The sequence below is a fragment of the Bemisia tabaci genome, chromosome 3, assembly GCF_918797505.1.
Source record: "Bemisia tabaci chromosome 3, PGI_BMITA_v3".
Classification (NCBI taxonomy): domain Eukaryota; kingdom Metazoa; phylum Arthropoda; class Insecta; order Hemiptera; family Aleyrodidae; genus Bemisia; species Bemisia tabaci.
Genome location: NC_092795.1, coordinates 10,776,635 through 10,802,571, shown reverse-complemented (window position 1 = coordinate 10,802,571; position 25,937 = coordinate 10,776,635). Strand labels below are relative to the sequence as shown.

At 39.4% G+C, this 25,937-nt stretch overlaps 1 protein-coding gene across 2 annotated transcripts in view; it reads left to right on the top strand.

The window, feature by feature from the left end:
- Window positions 1-25,937, top strand: part of LOC109044370 (ras-related protein Rab-32) — a 37,016-nt gene that overhangs the window by 1,584 nt on the left and 9,495 nt on the right. For both annotated transcript variants that reach the window (XM_072297744.1, XM_019062077.2), the window contains exons 2-5: window positions 5,503-5,535; window positions 12,323-12,419; window positions 19,438-19,494; window positions 21,463-21,523. In XM_072297744.1, the coding sequence (XP_072153845.1) occupies window positions 5,503-5,535; window positions 12,323-12,419; window positions 19,438-19,494; window positions 21,463-21,523 (248 nt within the window). The remainder of the gene's footprint in view (window positions 1-5,502; window positions 5,536-12,322; window positions 12,420-19,437; window positions 19,495-21,462; window positions 21,524-25,937) is intronic.

The following is a 25,937-nucleotide window of genomic DNA, read 5'->3' as shown; positions in this document are numbered from 1 at the left end:
ATCGAAAGGAACTTTTTGCTTAGAGTTTGCGCGCTAAATTTTACTTTTTTTATGTTATATTCATCCGCCCATTGATCTTTTCAGCGTTAATACATCCAATTGGTACCCTAAGACGTAATTATCATTGTACACCGTCAAAATCATAGGTATCAGCTAGCTCAGGCTCTAGTAATTCTGCGGCTTTTTTTGATTTTTAGTTTTCCAATTTTGACAAAATTCTAGACCAAAAACTCTGAACTGGCTGTTATTTTTTTAGAAAGCATGGACAAGATGTTTTTATCGGAAGTCGCTCATTAACGTAATCGATAAAATATAAAATATAGAAATAGCGTTCTGATCTCGCTTTTCACACACACGGAGAAAAAAACTTTGTGCGTGGAACCCGAAGTTTAGGTCATGTGGATCTCTGAAGTTTTCGGATTGAGCATCTGAACACTTTAGGTCCAGCTGCTGAGGTTTGGATCATACATCTGAAACTTCAGTTCTTACATCTGAAGTACTTCGGTTTTCACATCCGAAAAACTTCGGTTCTCACATCCGAAAAACTTCGGTTCTCACATCTGAAGTACTTCAGATGTAAGAACCGAAGTTTCAGATGTGTGATCCAAACCTCAGCAGCTGGACCTAAAGTGTTCAGATTCTGTTCAATCCGAAAACTTCAGAGATCCATATGACCTAAACTTCGGGTCCCACGCACGAGGTTTTTTTTTCCGTGCAATAAGTCTGGTGTTGTCTAACCATGTCCGTTTTATTTTTTATTTTTTTGTGAATTGTCAGTTTCCTCATAAAAGAACGTGACTGCAATTCAATGTTGCCAAATTTTTACGCGCGAAGTGCATTTTTACCGGCATAATTTTTGGAATTTTGAAGTGAAAATTTTACTGATTTTTCTTCTGATCTCAAGCAAAAATCAGACAAATCTCCGACGAAAATTTTGCAGGTTTACTTTCGTAAAAAATGTTATTGTTTAAATCAAGTTCGCAACCCCCGAATTTTACGTTCCTTCGTGCGGGAAACGACGAAATTCCCAATCAATCTACGCAATATTCACCGAAGAACCAACGATCCAGAGAAATTTCTCCTAGAGTTCACAATACGATTTTTGGTCGGTTATTCATTTTCAGAAAGCAATCTATGAGGAGAATTTTTGAAATTTTTATCACTCGAAATGCCACTCTGTCAGGTTGCTTCAGAATTAGGTCATTGGACGCAAGATCTAAATAGACCAAAATAACAGGAGTGGAGAAGAAAACAGTTCTACGGTAACTGTTTACTATCAGCTAGGCGTGGCGTCACAATGAGAGTGTATACAGTCGCACATAGTGAAAGTGCGTAATCAAATGTGCCCAGATGATTCCCGGTATTATTTTTAGCTCCGATCTTTCCAGGTTGTGATCTCAAATCTTGTTGACTTAATCAACATGGATACATCTAGAAAATTTCTTCCTCCTTTTATAATGCTTCATGGTTCATTTATATTAAAACACAATAAGAAAACAGTAAAAAGGTACCCCGGTTGTGAGGTATTCCCACCTTTCTTCGTTTTACTTCAACCTGAGGGCTAAGGGCTGAGAAAGTAGTTTATATTCGACTTCTGTTATCACCAGAATTATCGCATAATGATGGGAGCAAAGTTCTTTCAGAGTATAGACTTATCAGTCAACGTTGCCTTTCAAATCATTGATCTCTTTTCTAGACTATCGATAGGAAAAAAATACGATCAGATTTGCCGAACTGCCCGGGATCGTATGGACAGGATTAAAGCTCCTTGCCTGACTTATATGTTTGGATTTTTTCCCAATTTATGTGTTTCTCTTTTTAATTTGTTTTTACTGGTTTTATCATATACATAGATGCTCCCACTATGAATGAATCGGGCATTGAATGAATTATTAATGAATTGATAAATTCGTCTGTTTGAAGAGGCACCCGAACAGGATTGCTCATTGATACTTTCATAAACAAGATAATTTCAATCTGTAACGTATTTAAAAGAATGCTCGTAACAAGATTAGAATCATAGCTAGGAAGGATCGATGGACTCGAGGTTTATGAAGTAGAAAAATGGAAGAGAAATTAAATTTGAATGAATGAGTGGACGAATGAATCCATGAATGAATGATAGAATGGATGTATGAATGGATGGGCCGTATGAATTAATGGGGTTTTCGGTAAATTGCGAGTGGAATTTATTTGTATAATTAGACACCCCGGCGATCACATAGATTACACAAAGAATTCGAGTTTCATTTAGTTGCAAAATTTAACAGAAAAATAATTAAATAATTAGAGACCAGGGTGAAATTTGAAGATCTTCATGTATTTTGACTGGGCAGCACCTTTATTGCGTCTACTCTAAAGCTTGCACTTCAATCCGACTATATGATCTTCCGCCTTAAGTTGCAATACACAATCAGTGCATGCTCAGGTATCACTTTGTTCAGTTCGCACGCATTTCCGTCGGCGAGGAACTTTAGGCCCCTTCATTTGTGTCCATATGCAACACGGACAAACGTTGAGCAGCAATAGTTGCATCTCGGCGTTAAATCATTGTCATGACCGTCAGCTGATGTTTGTGATGAAGGTTTCCAATATTTCTATATTAAACGAGATCTTCTGATAAAGCGTACTTATTTCGGACTTAATACACTGTTAGAGACCCTGCAAAATATTGGTTATGTATTTTTCAATATGCAAAAACCCTCATAGGCAGAATATACCTTTTAAATTACGTGCATCATTTATCAAATTTAAGTTCTCTGACCAGATAACTGAAACTACAGTCACAGCGGCCAATTTAGACATGGGACACATGGATCTCAACCCACAATGGCAAAATTACTCACATGAGAAGATAAATTTCAAATAAATAATACTTTCTTTTCTTAATTTGTTTTAGTAATATTTTCAAAATCGTTACGCCGCAGAGGAAAACTCCTGAATAAAATTAAGCCAAAGCATAAAAACAAGAAAAGAAAAAATAAGGGGAAAAATAGGGGTGGCGAATTTTTGTCGGCCCCCACTCACAGTGAATTAAATCAGAGTGATTTGAGTCTATGCTGATGCAGAGCAGAGGAGACAGAAAGTGAGAAAGAGGAGGGTGAGAGGGGAACACACCACCCTCCACAAGATGGCAACCAACCTCTGATAGATAGCTTACAAGCGTTCAAGCTCATAGGTTCCGCATCTTTCCCTTCCATTTCTGACCGGCTCAGTTTTGAATAACGCACTAAAAGCGCAAATCCGAGGCCAACCTTATTTTTTTAGTGCTAAGCGGCGATCGCCCCCACAATTTAATCGATTTTCCAACAAAAGGCAGCCAATAAATCGCTGCTACTAAAAAAAAAAAAAAAAAAAAAATCACAATTTTTAAATTTAGATCATTACGTAATTGGAGATCCAAGATTCAATTCCCTTTCCCTCGCGTGTTGCAATGGACCACTAGACAAGGTACGAATTTCAGCACTCTGATATATGATCCGTAACCAAAATTTCACGTAGAGCACGATGCGCACAATGAAAATTATCGAAATCAACTCCTCACAACGATATTTAATGATTCTTGATGCGTGAATTCAAACCACCCGCTCGTGAAAACTCAATGCTCTACGTGATTCACATCGCGCGCTAAACGTTATCATGACAGTCTCTGCGCGATGTAAAAATCTGGCAACCTCAATCTTGACGCTTTGGCTCAGCTATAGCAAATTGCCTATAGTTCGAACAACACATGGTGGGAAATGAATATTGCTCGATTAAGAAACTTGCTGAGACCGTTGTCGTGCGCGATTTGACTCACGTAGAGCTTTGAGTTTCTTGTGAGCGGGCAGTTCAAATTCCTCGTAACCAATGTGAAATGAAAAGGTTAATATCTTCGTTAGGAGTTGGTTTCAGTAATTTTCGTTGCGCGAATCGTGTTCTACGTGAAATTTTGGTTAAGAAACATGTACCGGAATGCTTAAATTCGTACCTTGTCTAGTGATCCATTTAACGCTGATTCAGAATCCCCCTTTGATACGCCATAAATAACGTAACGCTTTGGGGGGGGGGGGGAGAGGGAGGAGGAGGAGGAGTCAAGTAGAGCATTACGCCATTTTTGTTTTTACGTGTAAATAAATAGACAGACACCTACGTCACAAAAGTGTTACAGGGGGCCTGCGGGGGGGGGGGGGGGGGGGGGCTCAAAAATGCCAAAAAAATGCGTAATGTAATCTTTTAACGCTCCCTTAAGCGAAGCACGTGCTCCTAGAACGCTCCCTGCTTTCAAAACCCTCCCTCAGGGCTCTGACCGAGGATTTTGGCAGGAGATGGACCATTTCAGGAACTCCAACAAGCGTGTCAAACCGCCGACCCGATGTCAAAGGCCGCATTTTATTAGTTCTCGGAATAGCCGCGTGACGCGCTGCCTGCCCCTATCCTACTGCGACCACCATCGCCACTCCAGAGTAAATATTTATGACCGTCCCCTCCTTCCCCCTCCATCGGTGTTCATCGCCAAAAGCACTGTTCGCGGAATCTTCAAGAGTGAGAAGTTGACCAAGTTGGAGAGGTATTTCGTCTTGGAACGCTGGCGGCTGTAACGAGCTCCTCTGCCTTGGATACCTCCTACTCACTCTACCCCTTGCGAAGTTCCCACGGAGGGACGTGAACAACGAACTTTCGCCGGGGAACCGATCAATCCTGTGTAATTAGGTTGTCTGCCCGCGGGTCGAACTAATCCTCGTTTTTAATTCCGCCGTCGATTCGGTATAATGGGTCTTCTAATGTTCTTTCTTTTGTGCGATTATTCTGCCTCTGTCAGGTCGTAGCGAGAAAGTTTGCGAAGGGCTCCTGTTTTTGGGGGCTTGGAGTCTACCCTTTCAGATTTTCTCGCCTGAAAATGATTCGACACTATGTAAATCGTGATACCTCATGAAACACCGCTCTAGCTTTGAATTTTTGAGGGTATTACACAAAACGAAACACTTTTGAGCAGGGTATCTTCATCGAAGAGAAAAGAAGATCAGCAATTTGAATCGGCACCCGCTACTTTTACGAGTCGCCTTTGATTGGTTGATCCGCCGCCTAGTGCCCACTTTCTGAGGCCCCTATGGAAAATAACTTTCTCTAACTGACACCAAACGTCATGTTTCAAGTTGATGAAAAAAAATTCAAGGTCGAATGTTCGGTGTGTTTGAGAAAAAAGTGTAATCTATTAACCATGAAACTCCTCAGAAAAATCTGGAGAATTGATCTCTGAAATCTCCGACGTATAAATTTTTCCTTGTTTTCAAAATATTTTCGATGAAATATGAACTCCGTGCTATTTTTCATAAGGGCTCCAGAAATGTGGCACCAGGCGAATCAGTCAATGTTACAATAGAAACATTGTAAACAAGACTTTGAGACTAAGGTTGGAGCCTTAATTCACCACTAGCTATGATCTCTCTCTCCCTGCAGGTATTTTACGAGTATACCATACCATGCTTCATAAAATAAAATATTGTTTATTTTTGATTTCAGGAAAAACAGCAATTGTCAGGAGATATGCTGAAGGTGAGTGCTGCTTTTGATAATGTTTTTATGCCAGAAAAATTTATATTAATTCAAAAGCACCGAGGAAAATGGAAACCTTCCATTCTCCCTGATCGAAAACGCACTATACCAACTGAGACATTGATTTAAGGAACCCTGGTAAAAATTGGTGTGAGGAGCTGTGTTTCAAAATACCATAGGAATTCTTATAGCCGGCTAAACAAGGCTACAGAAAATCATATAGCTGGCTGTAGAATGCGGAGAAAATCATATGGCCGGGCTATACGAAGCGATAAAAAATTATGAAGCCAGGCTATAGTTCCTATCGCCGGGCTTTACACTTTATCGCCCGGCTGTTGCTTTTTTGCCATCGATTATAAAAGGCTATAAGATATTGTGTAGAGATTCGTGTGCTTTGGAAATCATTAGTTTGATACGGAACCACTTTAATATTTACAAAACACACATTATATTTTCCTTTGATACATATTTTTTTTTATTAATTAAAACGAGAATAATCCATACAGGATGTGTAAACATTTCAAAATCATGAGTTGAATAACGCTGACTCCGCCAGATTAAATATTAGAGCCTAACACAAAGCGGAGCGGCGACGCACCGGCGCCTACAAACCTAACGTGGATACTTCACGCATTGCGCAACGCGTGAAGTATCCTTGTTAGGTTTGTAGGGGCTAATGCGCGTTTTGCACTGGCTACCCGCCTGCCGCACCGCAGCGTGCCACGGCGCTTGAAGCAACTATTTCACACCAGAGGTATTGCACAGTATCATACAAAACTGAAGCCGCTCTAATATATTAGGAATGGCAGGCATCCATCGAAAGTACGGAGCTTTTCTCGCAGAATAAATCAAGATACTACGGCCCAAAAAGAGAGCAGTTGTCCGAAAACTCACTAAGTCCTAGCATCCGTAATTAGTAACGTTTAGCACAGACTTTATCGCCTGGCTGTTGCTTAGTCGCCATGGGCTATAAAAGGCTATAAGGAATTGTGTAGCCGGCTATAGAAGCTATTGGAAATCTTACAGCCGGCTGTAGGTCTACGAGGTCTGTTAGATTAGAAACCGGATTTTGGTCATAACTAGCCCACAATGCGTCCAAATTACGTTTTCTTGAGCTTTTCTGATACCTGGAAATATATTTAAGAACGCTACGGTCACAAATTTGAAAAATCCTAATTAGTTTCGTTGGTATGTGGCTTGAAGTAAGGCAACCTCAAGGGTGTTTTGCGATTTTTATGTTTGACCGAACTTGTCTCTCTTTTTTCGGTCTTGCACTACATTTTTCAACCCACAAGGACGATTGGAGTTTCGTCTCCATATCGTAGCCGTACACTCAAGTATTGTCACCGAAAATTATCCTATCCAAAAATGTAGGATCATTGTTAGAACGTTTCAAGCAGCTAAAGAAAAATTGACATTTGTTTTGATTTTCGTTCAACGGACAACAATCAAGGGGCAAGTGTACCCGAAACTCGATGCGTGTCTACATATTCTATGAAAATTGTATGTACAGAGCCTTCAGAAATATTACTCTGTTCAATAAGCTCGAAACGACCATTTTCGAGCACTTTTGCCCGCACTTCTTCCACGTGACAAATGTCAGTTGCCGTTGAGGGTCGATCCCATGCTCCTCATCTTCGACGTACTCCTGCCCAGTTTTGAATCGTTTAACCTATTCAAAACAGTGGGAACATCTCTTAGAATGATCTTGGTAAACTTTACTTAGCATACCAAAAGTTTCGGTACAAGGTATACCGAGTTTAAAACAAAATTTAATGTTGAATCTTTGCTCTATCAGTGATCGCATGATGAAAATCGCAAAACGCACCTGACTTACTCGTATTCAAGACGACACAGAATAAACACTGATCAAAATAAACAAGATCTGTGAACGTGGCGTTCTTAAGTATATTTCCAGCTATCAGGAAAGCTCAAGAAAACCTAATTCGGACGCATTGTGGTCTGGTTATGACCAAAATCCGGTTTCTAATCTAACAGACCTCGTATAGTATTTTGGAACACAGATTCCACTGCCAATTTTTACCAGGGAAGGACTGGAGCTGTGATTTTAAGGAATGCAATCAATTTCCACTAGATGGCACAAATACAAAACCTTAAAGATTTGAACAATTGTTTTGAATGAATTGTTGTATTGTGACTTTAAAACTGGAAAAAAAAGATTTTCTACAAATATCAAAGTAGCTTTACGCATACATTGTGAAGTTGTTTTTTTTTCTGAAAACAAACGTCGTTTAAACTGTCGCATTTTAAAAAATATTTCCCTGATAAGGAATGTTTATAAATACATAATTCAACAACGTAACTGATAATAGCCAGCGGGTTATCCGATAGCTCGGTTGAGTTCAAAATCAAATTACTTCCACCGAATAAAATTGTTGGTTTTATCGATATTTATTGGACGCCTCTGCCGGTAACTGACGTAAGCAGCGGTTCATTTTTTCCTACTTGGCTCCAATTATTGCTGCTGTTTTGCACTTTTTTTTTCTTGTTTCGTTATTTGATGCCGGTTCTGATGATTCATTTGATGCCGGCCCGGGACGGTAGGATCGCCGGAGGAATTGTCCCATCCCGATAGTGACCTACTTTCTCCCACACTCATTGCCATCGTGTCGATGCTATGCATTCATTGGATACCCCTTCAAAACGTATGAATGCAACAAAGAGTACACTAAATGTATATGTGGCCATCACACACAATGAACCAAATCCATGGATGTTCTTTAAACAGATCTTTTCATTTGGGACAACCCGTTTATTTCACATTGTGAATAAGGCAGGTATTAGGACGCCCTTAAAAAGTAGTATACAGAATTTGAGGAAGAACAGTTTATACAAAACTTCAGTAAAATGCAACAGTTTAACTATGAAAATGGATTCTTACAATAAAATACAATGATTTTTCACTGCAAGCAATATAAAGTACGGAAGAAAAGATTCTTTGACTTTGATGAACTTTAAGGTTGGTAGAAATCCACCCAACGTTGTTGTTAAAACCCTTCATTATTATATTTCATGATAATTTTCCTGAATTCTTTCCAGAGCCCATAGATCACACAACACAAATGAGCAGCAAGACCGATTATAGTTTTGCGCAAGATTCAATTAAATTTTCCATCTTGCTTGCTGCCGACTCATCTCTCCTTAATTTTTGCAAGACTGGAGTAACTTTGTGGGAATGTTGCAATCCAAGTTTACGGCAAGATTGCATGGAAATGCACGGCAGATTCCCATAATGCAATCTTGCAGCAACCCCACTGACTACTGACTGGGTGGGAGTGTATATCATTTATTTGCAGTTGCCATTGTGTTTGTTTACCTACACTCTATGGCCGTAATAGCTCCACGAAGGCCTATTTTGTGCGAAAAATAAAAAAGTAGCGCATACAAATGGACCACGGTTAGCAGAAAGGAACCAAGCCACATCAGCTATTGTCAAATTTAAATGGGCAAATTCATTGTTTGTAGGAGAACGTATGTGCGGATTCCTTTGAAAATTTGAATGAATTTGCTTCGTACTATGCAGAAAGTTCACTGAAATGTGCATAAAAATCTGCACAACCGTTTTCATGTGAAGAATTGAATTGCCTAATTAAATTTGCCAATAGCTGATGTGGCTTGGTTCCTTCCTGCTTAACGCGGTCCAAATAGCCGTTCTCTCCGAATGTCCATGCTCTCATAGCATGGGCGATCGAGTCAACCCTTGAGTATTATGTATATTTACCCTGCGCCTTGATTTTGGAAAAGAAAGTATCGCTACAGCACAATTGAATGACCTTGGGTATCGATTGATCGACCTCGTTCGATGAGCATCATCGCTTAAATAGGGATCTATCGGTCGAGGTCATCCGAAAGTCGACCTGAATGTGTTGGCCTCGTATGAAAAGTTGCATTTAACGAGAACGCGGTTCTGCACTCGCGGCATCTTTGTGGGGTTCCGCGGGCCGGCGCCCTCCGGAATTTCAAGAGTCGGAAGAAAAATGTTTTGATAAAGTGTTGCGGGCGCCGCACAAAAGGGCGTCGTTAAAACGCCGCCGCCGCTGCCGCCGTAACGGGCCGCGTTTCCATCAATTCGCGTCAGCGCTCGGGGCGGGACCCCCCCCCCCCCGCTTTGTACCCTCCTCCCCCCATTTTGCCCCACCAACCGGGGGATGTAGCCGGAGCCAGTATATTCGCTAACTACACTTCCGAGGAAACGGCTCTTGATACTGATAATGAATCTGATTTTTCTCGGCGTGGCGTGGCTGCGAAAGAGCAGATGCCCTGAAATATATGGTGCTTCACGAAAGTTTCTACACGGCGAAATTTATTATTTATTACCGAGTATTAAAAGACTGTGGCTTAGTTTTGAAGTCGTATCGCATGATGAAGTTATAATTGGACCGCGTTAAGCAGAAAGGAGCCAAGCCGCATGAGCTATTGCCAACTTAAATTGGGCAACATACATTTTTACAGAAAAACGGACGTGCGAATTTTTTTGCGAGTTTAGTGCGAAGTAAATGCCTTAACATTTTCAAAGGAATCCGCACATACGTTCTCTTGTAAAAATTTGAGGTGTCAAGGCAAATTTGGCAAAAGCTGATAAGGCTTGGTTCCTTCCTGCTAAACATGGCCCAAAAGTCTCCTCCTGGTTTAAGAAATTTTAGCCATTTGATCATCGACTTCATCCGTGAAATTTCAAAAACGAAGCAATTCTATTACTTTGCGTAAACTTAAAGGATAACGTGACGATAGCTACAGTGCGGAACTGCAAATCTCTGTTGCGATGATTTTCGCTTCTGTTTTGTTTTTTCCAAGAAAAACAAACGATCTGCATACCTTGAAATTTTTAAGAAATAGCCTGCTAACAGAGACTAAAAATCAAGGATGTTCTCAAGCAAAAAACCTGCTAGTTTTCGAATGACAAAATAAAGTTTGATAAATGGTCTGCGATGTCGCAAACGGAGATACATGGTTTTGTACTTTGGCCACCAATGGATGACCAAATCGTGGCCGAGTGACCAGTCAATGAGCAAAAAATAATTGAGATGAAGAAATTTAGCTATAGAGTGACCCCAGAAACGGCTAGTATCGATACCACTCCATTTTTAGACAATTCTGTGTCCAATTAAATATTACTCGAAAAAAAAGTCGCTTGGATCTAGAGCGCAGACTCTTAATACCATTGACAAGAAAAAATACTCTTGATTCAATCAGATTTTTCCTTGAATCAATGAGCCGAGCCTCTTGATTTAGGCGGATTTCTTTTTGATTCAAGCAAAAAGTCCGATTGAATCAAGAGTTTTTTTTCCTTGTCAATGTTTTTAAGAGTCCGGACTCTATAGATCCAAGCGACTTTTTGTTCCAGTGCATAGAATATCTGCAGATTTCAAGGGAAAATATTCATAATTTTCCTCAAAAATACACTTCGAGAAAATCGAGTAACTTTCGAATGTTGACACGGCGTTCTTCCTTAGCACGGCAGCATTATTGAACTCTCGTCAATTTTCTAATCGGAAATCGAGCAACCCTGTTCACGTCTCTTCCTTTAATAACCCTGGCATAGCCGCGCTCAGGTTTCAATCGGTGAAATTCTCGGAAAGAACCAGCACTCCTGCCTGTGATGCCGGCAAATTTGTTTTCGCATAAATCAATACGGATACAGAATATAGCTGCTCCGGTGGCTTGGCGTACTTTACGATGAATCGATTGATCTGCCATTTAAACCTGTGGGGAAGGATCGATAAACAAGGTGATCGCAACGAACGCCTTAATAATCGATTCTTTACCACAGCGTCAAATGAGGAAACATCGATAGTCGATCATAAACTGAGCAGATCCTTCCTCGGCTCTCCAGATTCTCTTGACACGCGCTGCCCCTGAAAAGGACGGGACGCAACTTAATTGCACGCATGCATCTATTCATGTGTTCTCGGTTGCATTACCTTTCAATTAAGTCCGATTTATAGTTCATACGTGCATGAGTAAAATTCATTCATTAAGATCCTCGTCTTCATTTAAGCACAGTGTATGAGGCATGATAGTAAAGGGATACTAAATTAACCGTGCTAATTAGTATTCAGAACAACCGAGATAGTTTATTATAGGAGCAAACCAACATTAAATTTACAATTAACACTGAATTTCCTCCTACTGGATGGTCGATGCTCTTCTAAAGTAACTTCGAGCTTTTAGATTAACAGAGCTTGTTTTTTTTTAATAAAAGAAAAAGAACTGGTTAAAGCCACAGGAGCTCAATTCTATTAAAATGTTACAAAATTTCATTAATTTTTTTCTTCTCTTTTATTAATTACAGGTATAAGCTTTGTATTAGAAATATCAGAGAATTGCTATCAAATGACAGAAAAAATTCAAATAAGATTTTAAAGAAACTTGCAACCGTTCTTGAGTAAAGAAATACATTTTTAAGTAAGCATTTTCCAGTGTGACAATAGCTGATATGGCTTGGTTCCCTCCTGCTATAAACACGTCCATTTATCAAAGCAGGCTGTCTCTCGTAGAATCTAGTATTTACAATGAATTTAAGTTGGAGATAAATAGTAAGTAATACATTGCATTATCCACAGAATCGCCCCTAGGAATGATGTTAAGAGTGATTCTGTTCATGTTATCAATTTGCCAACAATTACGATGTGTAAATTTTATCAGGTTTTGATACTAGCTACTATGTGAGGAAGGAATATTTAAGCATTAGACCTTTCCTGAATTATAGTGCGTTCAATATTTTTATGTAAGTTTAATGACGCTTGATTTAATTTTTTTTTTTCAGGCAGATTTTGTTCAAATTATAAGGTGACGATTGGAGCCGACTTTGCTGTCAAATCTGTAATGCGAGATAAGGATGTCAAAGTCAATTTACAACTCTGGTGAGCACTGAAACAAACTTTCATTGCAAAGGGACTAGTTACCTATGGCTAAAGTTTCAATTTGATACATACAGATGCTGAGATAATATATTCCCGAACTTCCAATTTTTTCTCTCTTTTGATAGCGTGGGGCTTATTTTCAGGAATTTATAATTTTTACGTGATGGTGATTGATGAGCAACGTGAAGAATCTTATCAAGCTAACAAGACTGTTTGACAAACTTGCTTTTTTGAATGCTTGTTCAAATATCGATTGGTCTTTTTTTGAGCAAGAAAATATTCCGCACACATTAATCATCATTTGGCGCATACGTTTTGATTTTTCATCAATAATTTTTGCCCCGCCCGATTACATTTCCCAGGCAATAAAACATTGTTTCAAATCATAAAATTAAAGGTATTTGGGCTGTTCTCACCCGAACTGCAGGAGTTGCGACTTGCCTTCGCGCGTTAAGGATAAAGTTTCTACGAGGAGCTCATCGATGGTGTCAGTCCGCAACTATGTACCTATCTCGTTTGCAATGTTTGAAAATCTCCGCTCTTATTTTATATTTTTAGTATGAGTACAAAGGGACATCATTCCTTGAAGTTTCCGCAGATTTTCTTTGTCCAGGGCAGAAAAATCACGGCAGTTTGCAGGAATTGCTATTGAGTAGTTTTCCATTTAAAAAATGAATTATAAAGTTTGCCACGTCGCAAACCAAGATACGTGGTTGCGGACTTACACCGTCGTCATGCCCTTACTTTAAAATACAATGAAATAAAATTAGACGATGAAATCAAAACTGAGTAAAACAGCATTTGGCCCGAAGCTTTTTCTGCCAATCACTCAGCCATTCTAAATCAAATAAAAATACAAACAATTTAACACTATATAAAATGACAATACAGGGTGAGCGAAAAGTCCCCGACCCCCCCTCTAACTTTTGAACGAATTGAGCTAAGGAAATGAAACTTTGGGAATGTTCCTATCTCAAAGGGGACCATCTTTTGAGGGGGTCAAAATTTTGGTCCCCCCAACTTTTTTTTTTCAAGTAGCAACCCCTATCTTGTGATATCTCATTCGAAAGAGCATAAAAAACTAAGAATTTCGGCGCAAACCGCAGATCAATATCTCAATTTTTGACCGAGTTATGATAGGTCAAAGGTCAAATTTGACCTATTTTCAAAAAATCATAACTCCGGTTCAAATTATCGTAAAGAAAAAAATAAAACGGGAAAATTTACCAAATTGTGTTCGCTTTTACGTAAAAATTGCAGAAATCACTTTGATTTAATTTTAAGGGGGGGCTCGGACCCCCAAATACGTCAATTCAAAGGTCATTCAATTTTCCTGCGAAATAAGCCAATTTCCTCTGGATTTGCCTCCACATTATCTCAGTAAGGTCAAAATCAGTTCAACATTACGTTGGCAAGTCCCCAAATTTCGGGAAAAGTTAAAAAAACGAAATTTAAGGTGATTAAATTTGACAGTTTAAATTTCGTTTTTTTAACTTTTCCCGAAATTTGGGGACTTGCCAACGTAATGTTGAACTGATTTTGACCTTACTGAGATAATGTGGAGGCAAATCCAGAGGAAATTGGCTTATTTCGCAGGAAAATTGAATGACCTTTGAATTGACGTATTTGGGGGTCCGAGCCCCCCCTTAAAATTAAATCAAAGTGATTTCTGCAATTTTTACGTAAAAGCGAACACAATTTGGTAAATTTTCCCGTTTTATTTTTTTCTTTACGATAATTTGAACCGGAGTTATGATTTTTTGAAAATAGGTCAAATTTGACCTTTGACCTATCATAACTCGGTCAAAAATTGAGATATTGATCTGCGGTTTGCGCCGAAATTCTTAGTTTTTTATGCTCTTTCGAATGAGGTATCACAAGATAGGGGTTGCTACTTGAAAAAAAAAGTTGGGGGGCCCCTGTCCCCCCTGAGGGGGGGACCAAAATTTTGACCCCCTCAAAAGATGGTCCCCTTTGAGATAGGAACATTCCCAAAGTTTCATTTCCTTAGCTCAATTCATTCAAAAGTTAGAGGGGGGGTCGGGGACTTTTCGCTCACCCTGTATAAAATTCAATTGAAAAAATCTTTATGACGTAGGCTCAAAATATTATGGTATCAGAATGTCTTGTATTTTCGTCCGATTGCTATGAGAACGGCCGAGTGGTCGGCTGGAGCGCTTTGAGTTTAACAGAGTTTATTACAGCATTTTTTTCCGCTCTCCATCATATTCTATCTAATATTGTTTATGAGTTACTGACTGACCACATATTTTATTCCTGAGAACGAGAGATGTAGAATCGAAGAGAATGGTTCAAAAAGACCTTTTAACACTCTCCTGTTTTTATAGGAGCATAAAATCTCGCTGCCGCATATGCTCGTGGCGCACATAGCTGCTCCGGCCCAGCGAAAATAGCCTAAACGCCTTCAAATTTTCGTGTATGCAACATGGACATCCATCGAGCTCGAATAGTTGTATCAAGGCGTTTTTATGAGCGTTCAATAGCTGTTAACTGCGATAATTGAAGGCGCCTCACCATTCCATTTCTACGGTCCAATTATTGAGGTTTTGCCTATTGTTGACTGAACACTGAACCAGAAAACTGTGAAATAGAGTGGTAATATAATCGTTTCCCTCACGGAAGAACGTAACTATATTTCAATGTTGCAAAATGTCCTCGCATAGTTGCATTTTTACTAGGAGAATCTTTGACATTTCTGACTCAAAATTTCACCGATTTGTCTTCTCAAACTGTTTAAAACTGCTTAAGCTGAACTTTTTACGCACGATGGCTATAAAACTCCATCATTGATTTCTCTTCTGATCTCATGCAAAAATCAGAACAAAATTATTTAGAGGGAAATTACACGGATATATTCTCGTAAAAAATTAACTTGTTTAAATCAGTTTTGCAATTTCGCAATTGTGTTACGTTCCCTCCTGCGGAAACGACGATAGAAGATTGGTCGGTTTTGTCAGTAATTTATTTTTTTTTTGTCGTGTTTACATCGGGTAAAATCAACGATGAAATCTCGGCAATTTCAACGCTTTCACACAGGCAGATAGTTTGTCGTCCATTCTACCCGACAGCGAAAAGAGCAGTTATTTCAAAAATAAAGCTTTGAGAAAATTTACCGCAATGTGTTTCAGCGAAATGTTTTATTGAACAAATCTCTCAGTCTTCGTAAAATTTCCTATAATTACCTAAATCTTTCGCTGAAAATAAACGCACCGTGCGGGAAGGAGTTACAGTTTCTTGCGGTTCTCTAAAAGTTGGAAAAAGTGCTCTTTTGATCCTACATCTTCGCCTCTCTGACATAAGAACGTATCCCACTTTCCACATGAGTCTTTTTGTCCATATAACTATATGCCTCTCGGGGCTCCCTTGGAAATTGAGATGCACCCTTGCATCAGAGGAGCGACGACCTGCTTCAATTTAAAGACGGCCCTTTAGATGATTATAAACTGAAAGAAACCGGGAAAACTTCGCAACTCTCGAGGGCGCTTGTGATGCTTTTCTGGGGAGGCGAAGTTATTTTTTTCCAACTTACAGAGGTTCCTGTGCCTCGCTAGGAAAGACCCCCGAGCTCTCGAAGAACAGAGGCTCGCAAGTTAAAAGGTCTCGGGTTTAGGTTCCAATATAAACGGTTGTCAAAGTAATAACCTACCTGCCGCGACACACAATTGCGAAACTGCGCCAGAATTCGTCTTTTTCTCTGAAAAATCAATCGCGTTTCTCTCAAAGTTTTTGGATCCTGAAGATTTCGCCCTCTCCTGGAAAAAATGTCACAAGCACCATTCAAGAGTAGTAATTCCGTATTTGTTTTTTTATTTATTTTTATTAGTTTTGCTACTCTCCCACATCTTCTGCGTGGTCGAGATTTGGGAATCGGAAGAGATTCAGTATGAGCGAGCTCATTTTGATACCACTTATGTGGGGTGGAGACCCCTGATGCACCTGATTGCTAAACTTCTCAAATTCTTTTTATTTCTCATGGAAAAATTGATTAACAGAATCATAAGAGCCTTTCTCTCAAATATTTTTTCGTCAACAAGATTAATCTCTGAAATTTTCATGAAAGTGTGTGCAAAAATTTCAAATAAAAAATTAAAATGATTCCGATTCATCTGGCGACAAAGTGTCGAGGCTCAAATGGCATGAATTTGCGATATTATTCTTGGAAAGGGAAAATTGGAAGTAGCTTCGCTGTTGAAATGGTGTAGCTGCAATTTGAAATAAACGTCGCCGCTTGTATAACTTCATGCTTTCTAAACATCAAGTGAGAATAAAATTACGCCATTTTTCGATCAAATTTATCGCATTTAGCAGAAAGGGACCAATGCGATTGCAGGGTTTTCAAAATCGAGAAACCTTTTCCTTTGCTTTAGGAACTATTGAATTCGTTAGGTGCTCAGTAATAAAATTTACATGATTTCACAATCGTTAAAATCAGCAAATTTTTGATAGAGAAACAATGACTCTTCACTTTTCTGCCGTGCTAAGGAAGAACGTCGTATGAACATTCGAGAGTTGCCAAATTTCCTTCGATAAAATGTTTATTTTTAAGGAAAGTTGTGAATATTTTTCCTTGAAATTTTCAGGAGCTTTACGTGAAATAGCGAACAAAATTATCTGGAAAAAAGAGGGGAAAATATTCATAAGTTTACCAGAAAATTCTTGCTTTATCAAAGGAAATTAGGCAACACCTGAAGGTTCATAAGGCGTTTTTCCTTAGCACGGCAGTATTCTTTTAGATAAAAATGGAGATGCACGATTTTTACAACAATGTATTTGCGTTCGTTCCCCTCTGCTACATTCGATCCAATATCGTCGCTCCACTGATGTAATAACACAACTGCAATTTGAGATGAGCCTCGTCGCTCGTTTAACTCCGTGCTTTTTAGAGTCAGCGCGAAAGTGGAGTTGAGTCCTTCCGTCAACGGAGAGACATAGAGACAGGTCGTCGAGCCGAGACGAGAACAGCCTCTTGAGGGAGCAGAAACCAATCCATCCGTTTTTGTTTGGTTTCGATATTCGTTCAGACGTATTCTTATTGAAATTCATACTGAAAAGCTCCTCTTCTCGTCCCCGGATGTTTTTTCTACGTTTCAGCGCCGCTCTCGAACCGAATGGCATTATGCGTGTGTGAAATAATATGCGCTGAATATGAAATTACCTCGGAAATATCCTCGAAGCGATCGTGCCGAAACCCCGTATGTGTACCCAGACGTTTCTTCGTGTCTGCTGATAATAACACGAGGTTTCTGCATAATGCATGTATAATTTTCTTCGAATTTTTCAGAGAATTTTATTCGCGAACTGATCTAATGTGTCTGAAAATTTCAATGAGAATTGCCCATGGCTTTTCTCATGAATGAATATTTTGTCGCAGAAAATTTGGCAACCGTTGAATTTTCATACACTGTTTTTCCCAGGCATTGCGAAGTTACTCCATGGAATCGACAAACTATCAATCGGGTTTAGAGCCAATGCTGTTTGTTTCGTCGATATTTTCCGATCTGAGGGTGTTTATTTAAATATTGGTTTTATCTCTTCAATTTAAGTGAATTGTCTGAATGTATCGAAAACATATTGTTGCATAAAATCAGCTAATATAACTCGCAAATTTTTACAAGATATTTTTTCTGCTCCGCTTTTTTCTATTATAACGTTCAATGGTAACAGCAACCGTTAAAGGCAACAGTAGTCGTCAGGGGCACAGTGAACGTTAATCGCAAGAATGTGATCGTTGAGGGCAGCATAAGTTGTTTCAGCCAAAAACGGTCGTTAAGAACAACAGTGGTCATTAAATCCTTAAAATCTTCTCAAATAATTATCTTTTTCACACAAAAATGACAGCGCAATTTTTGTCGGAAATCCCTCTGGTTTTTTACAGTTAACCGTGAAAAAAATCTGTGTTTTCAGAAAAAATATTTAGTCCTCAGAGCAAAGATAAATATTCAAACTGGAAATTTTGCAACTTTGGAATGTGGTTCCGTTCTTTTGCCTGGCAAACATCTATAATAGACCGATTAGTCTCATTGATTTCAGAAATAGAAATTCAAACACGTTTTGTAAAAACTAATGTAGATATACATTTAAAATTGAAAGCTTCATTAGCCTCGGTAGCATAACTTCTCTTCTAACTTCTGAATAGGGTCGAAACCGTGTTTTTGAGCCTAAATGTATTAAAATCAATCGTTTTGAAATGCTCGATTTATAGGGCACTGTGTTGAACGTGAGTTGGCGTACTCAAAAATATCCTGGAAAAAAACAAAACATAGAAACAACTAAAGTGCAAAATAGACAAATCGTTTAGACCGGCTCAGGTCGATCAGAATGTTTTATATCTACAGCAACAGCGCAACGTAGAAACCTGTCAGAGTCTCAAGAGTGCAGTGAGTCAGTGAGTCACCACTCAACTTTTATTAGAGGTGCTCCCGGGTCTCAAAATTGGTTTCCTCTCCCTTAAATCGCTTTAAATTGTACCACCGTGGTTTTTTTTCTGCCTCTCTCCCTCTCTCCTTCTCTCTTTCCCCGCCTCTCCCTCTCTCTCTCTCTCTCCCCTCTCTCTCTCCCTACCCGCCCTTTCGGTCCGCTTTTCATAAAGCACTTTGCAATTGCAAAAGATGATCGACTATAACTGCGTATTCGAAATCTGCCTCAGTTGACAGAGAACGCTCTAGATTGTTGCGTGGAGATTTGATTAATACGATAAAAAATATTTCAAAACGATCAATAAACTTTCGTTGTTAAAAAAAAAGGAAGAAAAAAAACTCTGCGAAGTACATCAATTTCCTAACGCAACGATTTTATTCCTTAGCACTACAAGGTAACGCCGAGGAAACGGTTTTCTTTGATGTGATGAGTCCGGATTTTCTTGTGTGTATCCAGCACAGAGGAAACAGTTTACGAACGCACAAACTTTCAAAAATAGTTTCACCGAAGTAAGGAAACCTTGTAAGGGAAAAGCTTGTTGGATACGCCCTGGTAAAAAATGTATGTCTTATATTTTCAGGGACATAGCTGGTCAGGAAAGGTACGGCTTCATGACAAGGGTTTACTACAAACACGCGTGAGTATTCATTGTTTACTTTGTACTCCATACCGATGGTGAAACTGCAGCAATGCGTTTATCGATTAGCGGCGTTGCACACTTCCTGTCATACTTTATTTCAACATGGAAAACTACTAAACGTCATTTTTTTAAACTTCACTGATTTTTTTTTTCTCTAAGAGAGGAGGTGAATTTTTTTTCCCTCAATGAAAAGTTTGAGCTATAGTGTTGGTGTGGTCTCAATTTTGGAAAATGAAATACGAGCGAAGATTTTAAAACACCGCAACCGGCAAACGCACTTTTGCAGTCGTTATTTAGTTCGCAATAAAATCCGGAACTTCATACGGAGACTCAGGACTCAATAATTTGAATATCGAACTTTAGTTTGTCTTTCTTATAAACTGCTCAACAATTTTCCTTGCCTCCATTTTCTTCATTAACGGTTTCAGGACATTTTGTCAACGACTTTTTGTCCGCGCACCTTTATTGTCCAGTAGTTTACGCCCGCACGTAAAATAAGCAACAGTGACTTGGTCCAAGCGTTTTATTTTAGTCGGTATATGTAAAATTATATTGACAATATGGAAATGAGAAATTGAGAGAGAAGGAGGTGTTGTTATGGTTGCTCATTTTCTAAATGAAATGGTATTACTTTCTCCTTTTGAATCATCTTTTTAAATTGTCATTGGTGAATATTTGGTTTTATTTCTATCCTTAAAATATTGAATGTACAATATACCTTATATATGTATAGGATATAATAACTAATTAACTAACTAACTAACTACTTTTTTTTATTTTTTTATTTTTTCTTTACGAAATTATTACTTCATTTTGAAAACATTTATATTTTTAAAACGTGACAAATATTTGTAAAACCTTTTCCAAGCGACATTAATCTCAATGAGCCGCAGTTGTGCCGACAGAAACTGCAAAAATGAATAAAAGAGGGAAAAAACCAAGAAGCACGCAATCTTTAGTTTTAACCCATTTGTACATCGATCTTTTAGAGTCAAATACGTCAAATTTTGAGCGTTTCGTTGCGCGTACACCTCACTGCAGCACAATAAAAGCACAAAATGTAAAAGAAAAAATGAAAGCGCTTTGGAAATCATTAAATTTGACACGGAACCACCAATATTTAAAAAAACACACACATATTATATTATTATTCTCCTTTCATAAATTGATACATATATTTTTCCCATCAATTTCAATGAAAATAATCAATGCAGAGTGTGCTAACATTTCAAAACCATGAGTTAAAAAACGCTGACTATGCGAGTATAAATATTAAAGCCTAACAGAGCGGAGCGGCGCGCGTGCTGCGTGCTGCCAGCGCGAGAGACTCACTGGCGCCTACAAACCTAAGCGGATACTTCACGCATTGCACAATGCTTGAAGTATCCACTTAGGTTTGCAGGCGCCAATGCGCGTTTCGTGCTGGTCGCCCGCTCGCCGTGCGTGCGGCGGCGCCTGAAGCAAATATTTCACAACAGAGGTGTTGCACAGTATGAATGACAGGCATCCTTTAAAAGCACAGATCTTTCCTCGCAAAATAAATCAAGATACTTATTGTACACAAGAAAAATCTAAGAACCTTTAGCTGAGGCAAATATTTAGGCTAATTTTTAAGGAGAAACATAAATCAGAATGCTTAGTACCTTGACCAGTGTTACATTGACTCTAAATTTGTTTAATTGCCCTTAATTTAGAGTCTCATTTGCTTATACCAGTAAATTGACTCAATCCGTCTTCAAAATAGGCACAAAATATTATTATTTTTAACAGTGCACTGACAACGGTTGCGAAGGTACCTAACAACTGCCGGATAACCCTTTGTACAACGTAAGCGATCAGCAAGCGAAGATGAAACGCAAGGCTCATCGTGAGCTCCAATAGGATAAAAACATGAAATGAGAAAATTTTAAATTGAGAAACTTTCCGCTTTGTCTGTTTGTTCACCGGTCTTTTGTTTGTTTTCAGCATCGGTGCGGTTGTGGTTTTCGATGTTTCGAGGATGGGCACTTTCAAAACCGTTGTCAAAGTAAGTACAGCTCAATAACCCTTCACAAAGAATACAAATACGGTCAACTCGAACTTTCGTTGAACTGCAGAAAAGGTCATTCCATCGGATGCATAAAGCTTAATCCTCGGGTCTTAAAATCCTAAGAATCCCTTGCCCCTGCAGAGAAAGGGAGCTCATGAATTCTTGAGCTGATGTTTTCCTACGTGTTTCTGCAAATGTCTCAATAAAAAGTAAGCAAAAAGAAAAGGGTATTGAACCTTGTTATGGAATGGGTCCAAACGTTACGGACCTCCTTGTGCGAGGAGATATTTACACAGGAGGGTGCATGTTATCGTTTACAAGTCTGTTGATAGTAATAGTCAATGGAAATAAAAGCATAAAAGATACCTACTTGTAATGTGCGAATATTACAAATTTTCGCATGTTGCGAATATTGCAAATTTTTGCATGTTGCGAATATTGCAATGATTGAAAGATCGAGTGAAAATCTTTGGATTTTTGGAATAGCTTTTAACTCTCGTCCGGAGTGAATATCGCATACCAAAAGGTCAAACTACTTGCAGTATTTAACTTCGAACGTGCTCACAGAGTTATTTCAGAGTGTTTTCTGGTCAAATTTTGCGTGCAAATTTGACATGTTACAACGTGATGTGATACTCACAATTTCTGAGAAAATGTCCTAATGCAGAAATTTATAAATTAACCCATCGTACTATTGAATCGTTCTCCGAAGAGATTCAGATCCAACTTAAGGTGATTCGTCAAGCTCAAGTGACGTGGTGGAACTGGCATGCGATATATCGCATCTTATAGGTCAAAAATCTCGGCAGATTTTGAATTTTCAGCAAAAAAAAGGACGATAGCCCCTGCGCATGAGCCTGAAGAATCATTCTAAACCCAAAAATCGGCAAAATTCAGAGAAATGAAAGCAGGATAGTGTTTGGAAAAAAACCTCGCATTCGATACCGAAATCGATAGCTGAATCGAATGCGAGGTTTTTTTCCAAACACTATCCTGCTTTCATTTCTCTGAATTTTGCCGATTTTTGGGTTTAGAATGATTCTTCAGGCTCATGCGCAGGGGCTATCGTCCTTTTTTTTGCTGAAAATTCAAAATCTGCCGAGATTTTTGACCTATAAGATGCGATATATCGCATGCCAGTTCGACCACGTCACTTGAGCTTGACGAATCACCTTAAAGAGTAATTAAAGTAATCGAATTTAATGACTAATATACAGGGTTATTCAAAAGTTACGCACCACTGGCCATAACTTTAGTTCTAATTATGATATCGATTTGCGGTTTGTGGCGTCCTTCCTCATATCGAGGGGGCAACTTTTTGAGGTACTTTTCAGTTCTTCACCCCCCCAGGGGGAGGGGGGGCGGGGGGCAACTCAAAAATTTCAAATGGCAACCCCCATCATGTGATACATCGTTAGAAAAAGCATGAAAAAAGAAAATTTTTGGCGCAAACCGGAAGTCGATCTGACCCCCCTGTCAAAAGTTAGGGGGGTCCAAAGGTTATTTAGGGGGTCCGTACCTTCATTTTTTAGAGTAGCTTCGGCGGCTCTTGGACATACCGTTTCTCTTTTCAAAGAGTCCTCGAATACTCCAAGTCTGATACCGAAGTCTTCATATTGCCCCCGGGCCACCAAAGCCCCCCCGTAGGGGGGGATGGGCCTGTTACAATGAAACATTGCATTAAAATGCGAAAAGTCACAGAAGAGCTTCAAACTTAGCATCAAATCCGAGTGGAACTTCTTGCCGATGTTAACGCAAACGCAGCCTGCGACTTTAAAGTGAGTTTTCAAAACTCTTAGCCCCCTGCCCCCCCTCATTTTTGGTTGCAGAGCGGGTAAAAACCGGGAAATTCACTACAAATAATGCCCAAAACTAATGTCCAACTTGAGGAGGACCCTTGAAACGTTGCGATCAGTCGGAGCATTGAAATACAAGGACTGCCACCCCCTTGAAGTACGGAAACATCCAAAACACCCCCGCTGCCCCCCTCATTTTTCGTTGCAGAGCGGGTAAAAACCGGGAAAATCGCCAGAAATGATGGCCCGGTTCTTACCAGCTCTGCAACGAAAAATGAGGGGGGCAGCGGGGGTGTTTATGGATGTTTCCGTCCTTAAAGTGGGCGGCAGTCCTTGTATTGCAGTGCTCCGACTGATCGCAACGTTTCAAGGGTCCTCCTCAAGTTGGACATTAGTTTTGGGCATTATTTGTAGTGAATTTCCCGGTTTTTACCCGCTCTGCAACCAAAAATGAGGGGGGGCAGGGGGCTAAGAGTTTTGAAAACTCACTTTAAAGTCGCAGGCTGCGTTTGCGTTAACATCGGCAAGAAGTTCCACTCGGATTTGATGCTAAGTTTGAAGCTCTTCTGTGACTTTTCGCATTTTAATGCAATGTTTCATTGTAACAGGCCCATCCCCCCCTACGGGGGGGCTTTGGTGGCCCGGGGGCAATATGAAGACTTCGGTATCAGACTTGGAGTATTCGAGGACTCTTTGAAAAGAGAAACGGTATGTCCAAGAGCCGCCGAAGCTACTCTAAAAAATGAAGGTACGGACCCCCTAAATAACCTTTGGACCCCCTAACTTTTGACAGGGGGGTCAGATCGACTTCCGGTTTGCGCCAAAAATTTTCTTTTTTCATGCTTTTTCTAACGATGTATCACATGATGGGGGTTGCCATTTGAAATTTTTGAGTTGCCCCCCGCCCCCCCTCCCCCTGGGGGGGTGAAGAACTGAAAAGTACCTCAAAAAGTTGCCCCCTCGATATGAGGAAGGACGCCACAAACCGCAAATCGATATCATAATTAGAACTAAAGTTATGGCCAGTGGTGCGTAACTTTTGAATAACCCTGTATAAATAATAGCATGCATCAAAGGATCAAAGCAAGCGATTTTTATAAACCCCAAGTAAAATAAGAAATGTGAGGGGTCTTCGAATAATAAAAAAATTAACAAAAAAAAAATACACTCATAAAAATGTCGACAATGGTTTTCGCAAAAATTGGAGTACCCGCTGCGAAATAAATTTTGAAAAAAGTTATTCATACTCTCTGCGGTGCATCTTGAAGATCATTAAAAGTTATATAATGGTCTAATCTCCTCTCTAATGCGAGGCACTTTTTGCCATCTCGTCGATGAGCTGTCGTACTACTGAATAACTGCAGTACTCTGCCGTTGAGGAAAAACGTCGTATAAACATTCAAGAGTTGCCAAATTTACTCGAAAGAGGCATATTAGTGGAGAAAGTTTTGCATAATTAAAATATTCACAATTTTCCCTGTAAATTTGACTTTTATCGGAGGACATATGGCAACATCTGAAGGCTCTTACGGCGCTTTTCTTTAGCACGGCAGTGTAGTACTATTATAGCCACTACTGGCGGTTTAAAAGCAGAAAGCACTCACTAGGTCATCGCATCTCCTCAGTAGTGTGTATGCTGCCATTAACATTGGACTAAAAGCAAAAAAGACAATTTTTTGACTTCATTATCGCGTTTTTAGCGTATATTAGTCTCAGAACAGTGTGGCGAAATTTTTCATGAAATTTCAGAAATTTATGAAAGATATCGAAAAATACCGGTTCCTTTTCATGTTCCGCACAATTTAAAAATTGTGACTTTCTTCTATTTTTGTGTGTTTGAGTGCGGGTTGCATACTCTAGCCCCTGAAAAATATGAAATATTTCACAGCCTCGTGAAATTTCAATATATATTTCCCTGAAATTTCCAAATCTTTCATTTCTCTCTTACTTTTCATGCCGCCCTGTCTCAGAATGATTTTTGCGTTGATTGACTCCTCCCTTACTAAAAAAGAGGGGCTAGGAGAACAAGGTGCATAAGTGCAGTTTTTGCTATCTCGAGAAATGCATGTTTGAAGTTTCGAAATTACATGGATCCTTATGGTGTAGAGGAAGTTCAAACTGGATTTTTAATGCTTTAAAATTGAAATTTGGGAGCGAATTTTTCACAGATTATGCATTCAGGCTGGTTTAACTTGAAATCATTAATTTTCCATTTGTTTTTCAAAAACTGCACTCATGCGCATTGTCCTCCAAGCCCCTCAAATAACAAATTCAAATTTCAACCTGACACTATAGCTTGCGCTCTGGTTTGAAGTGGTTTAAAATCGGGGTTTCGGCCAGGTTTTATGTTCGAAGAAGAAGAGGATTGAGTGCGGCGTGCGGCAAGGTGGGTTCTTTTTTTCGCCTGGCTGATTGATCGAACTCGACGGCCCGTATGAAAACAGCTCAAGAGTAAATAGCGTTTCGTTTTTGAATCACGGCTTTACCGAATTTTCATCTCGTCTTCCATTGACGTCTCCGTCCAGTTTTACCTTTCAACTTCGAGCCTTGCCGCGTTTCCTTTCGATCGAATCCTATTTTTCAGGTTTCTGCGAGTTTTTCATCTCGCTGCGCTT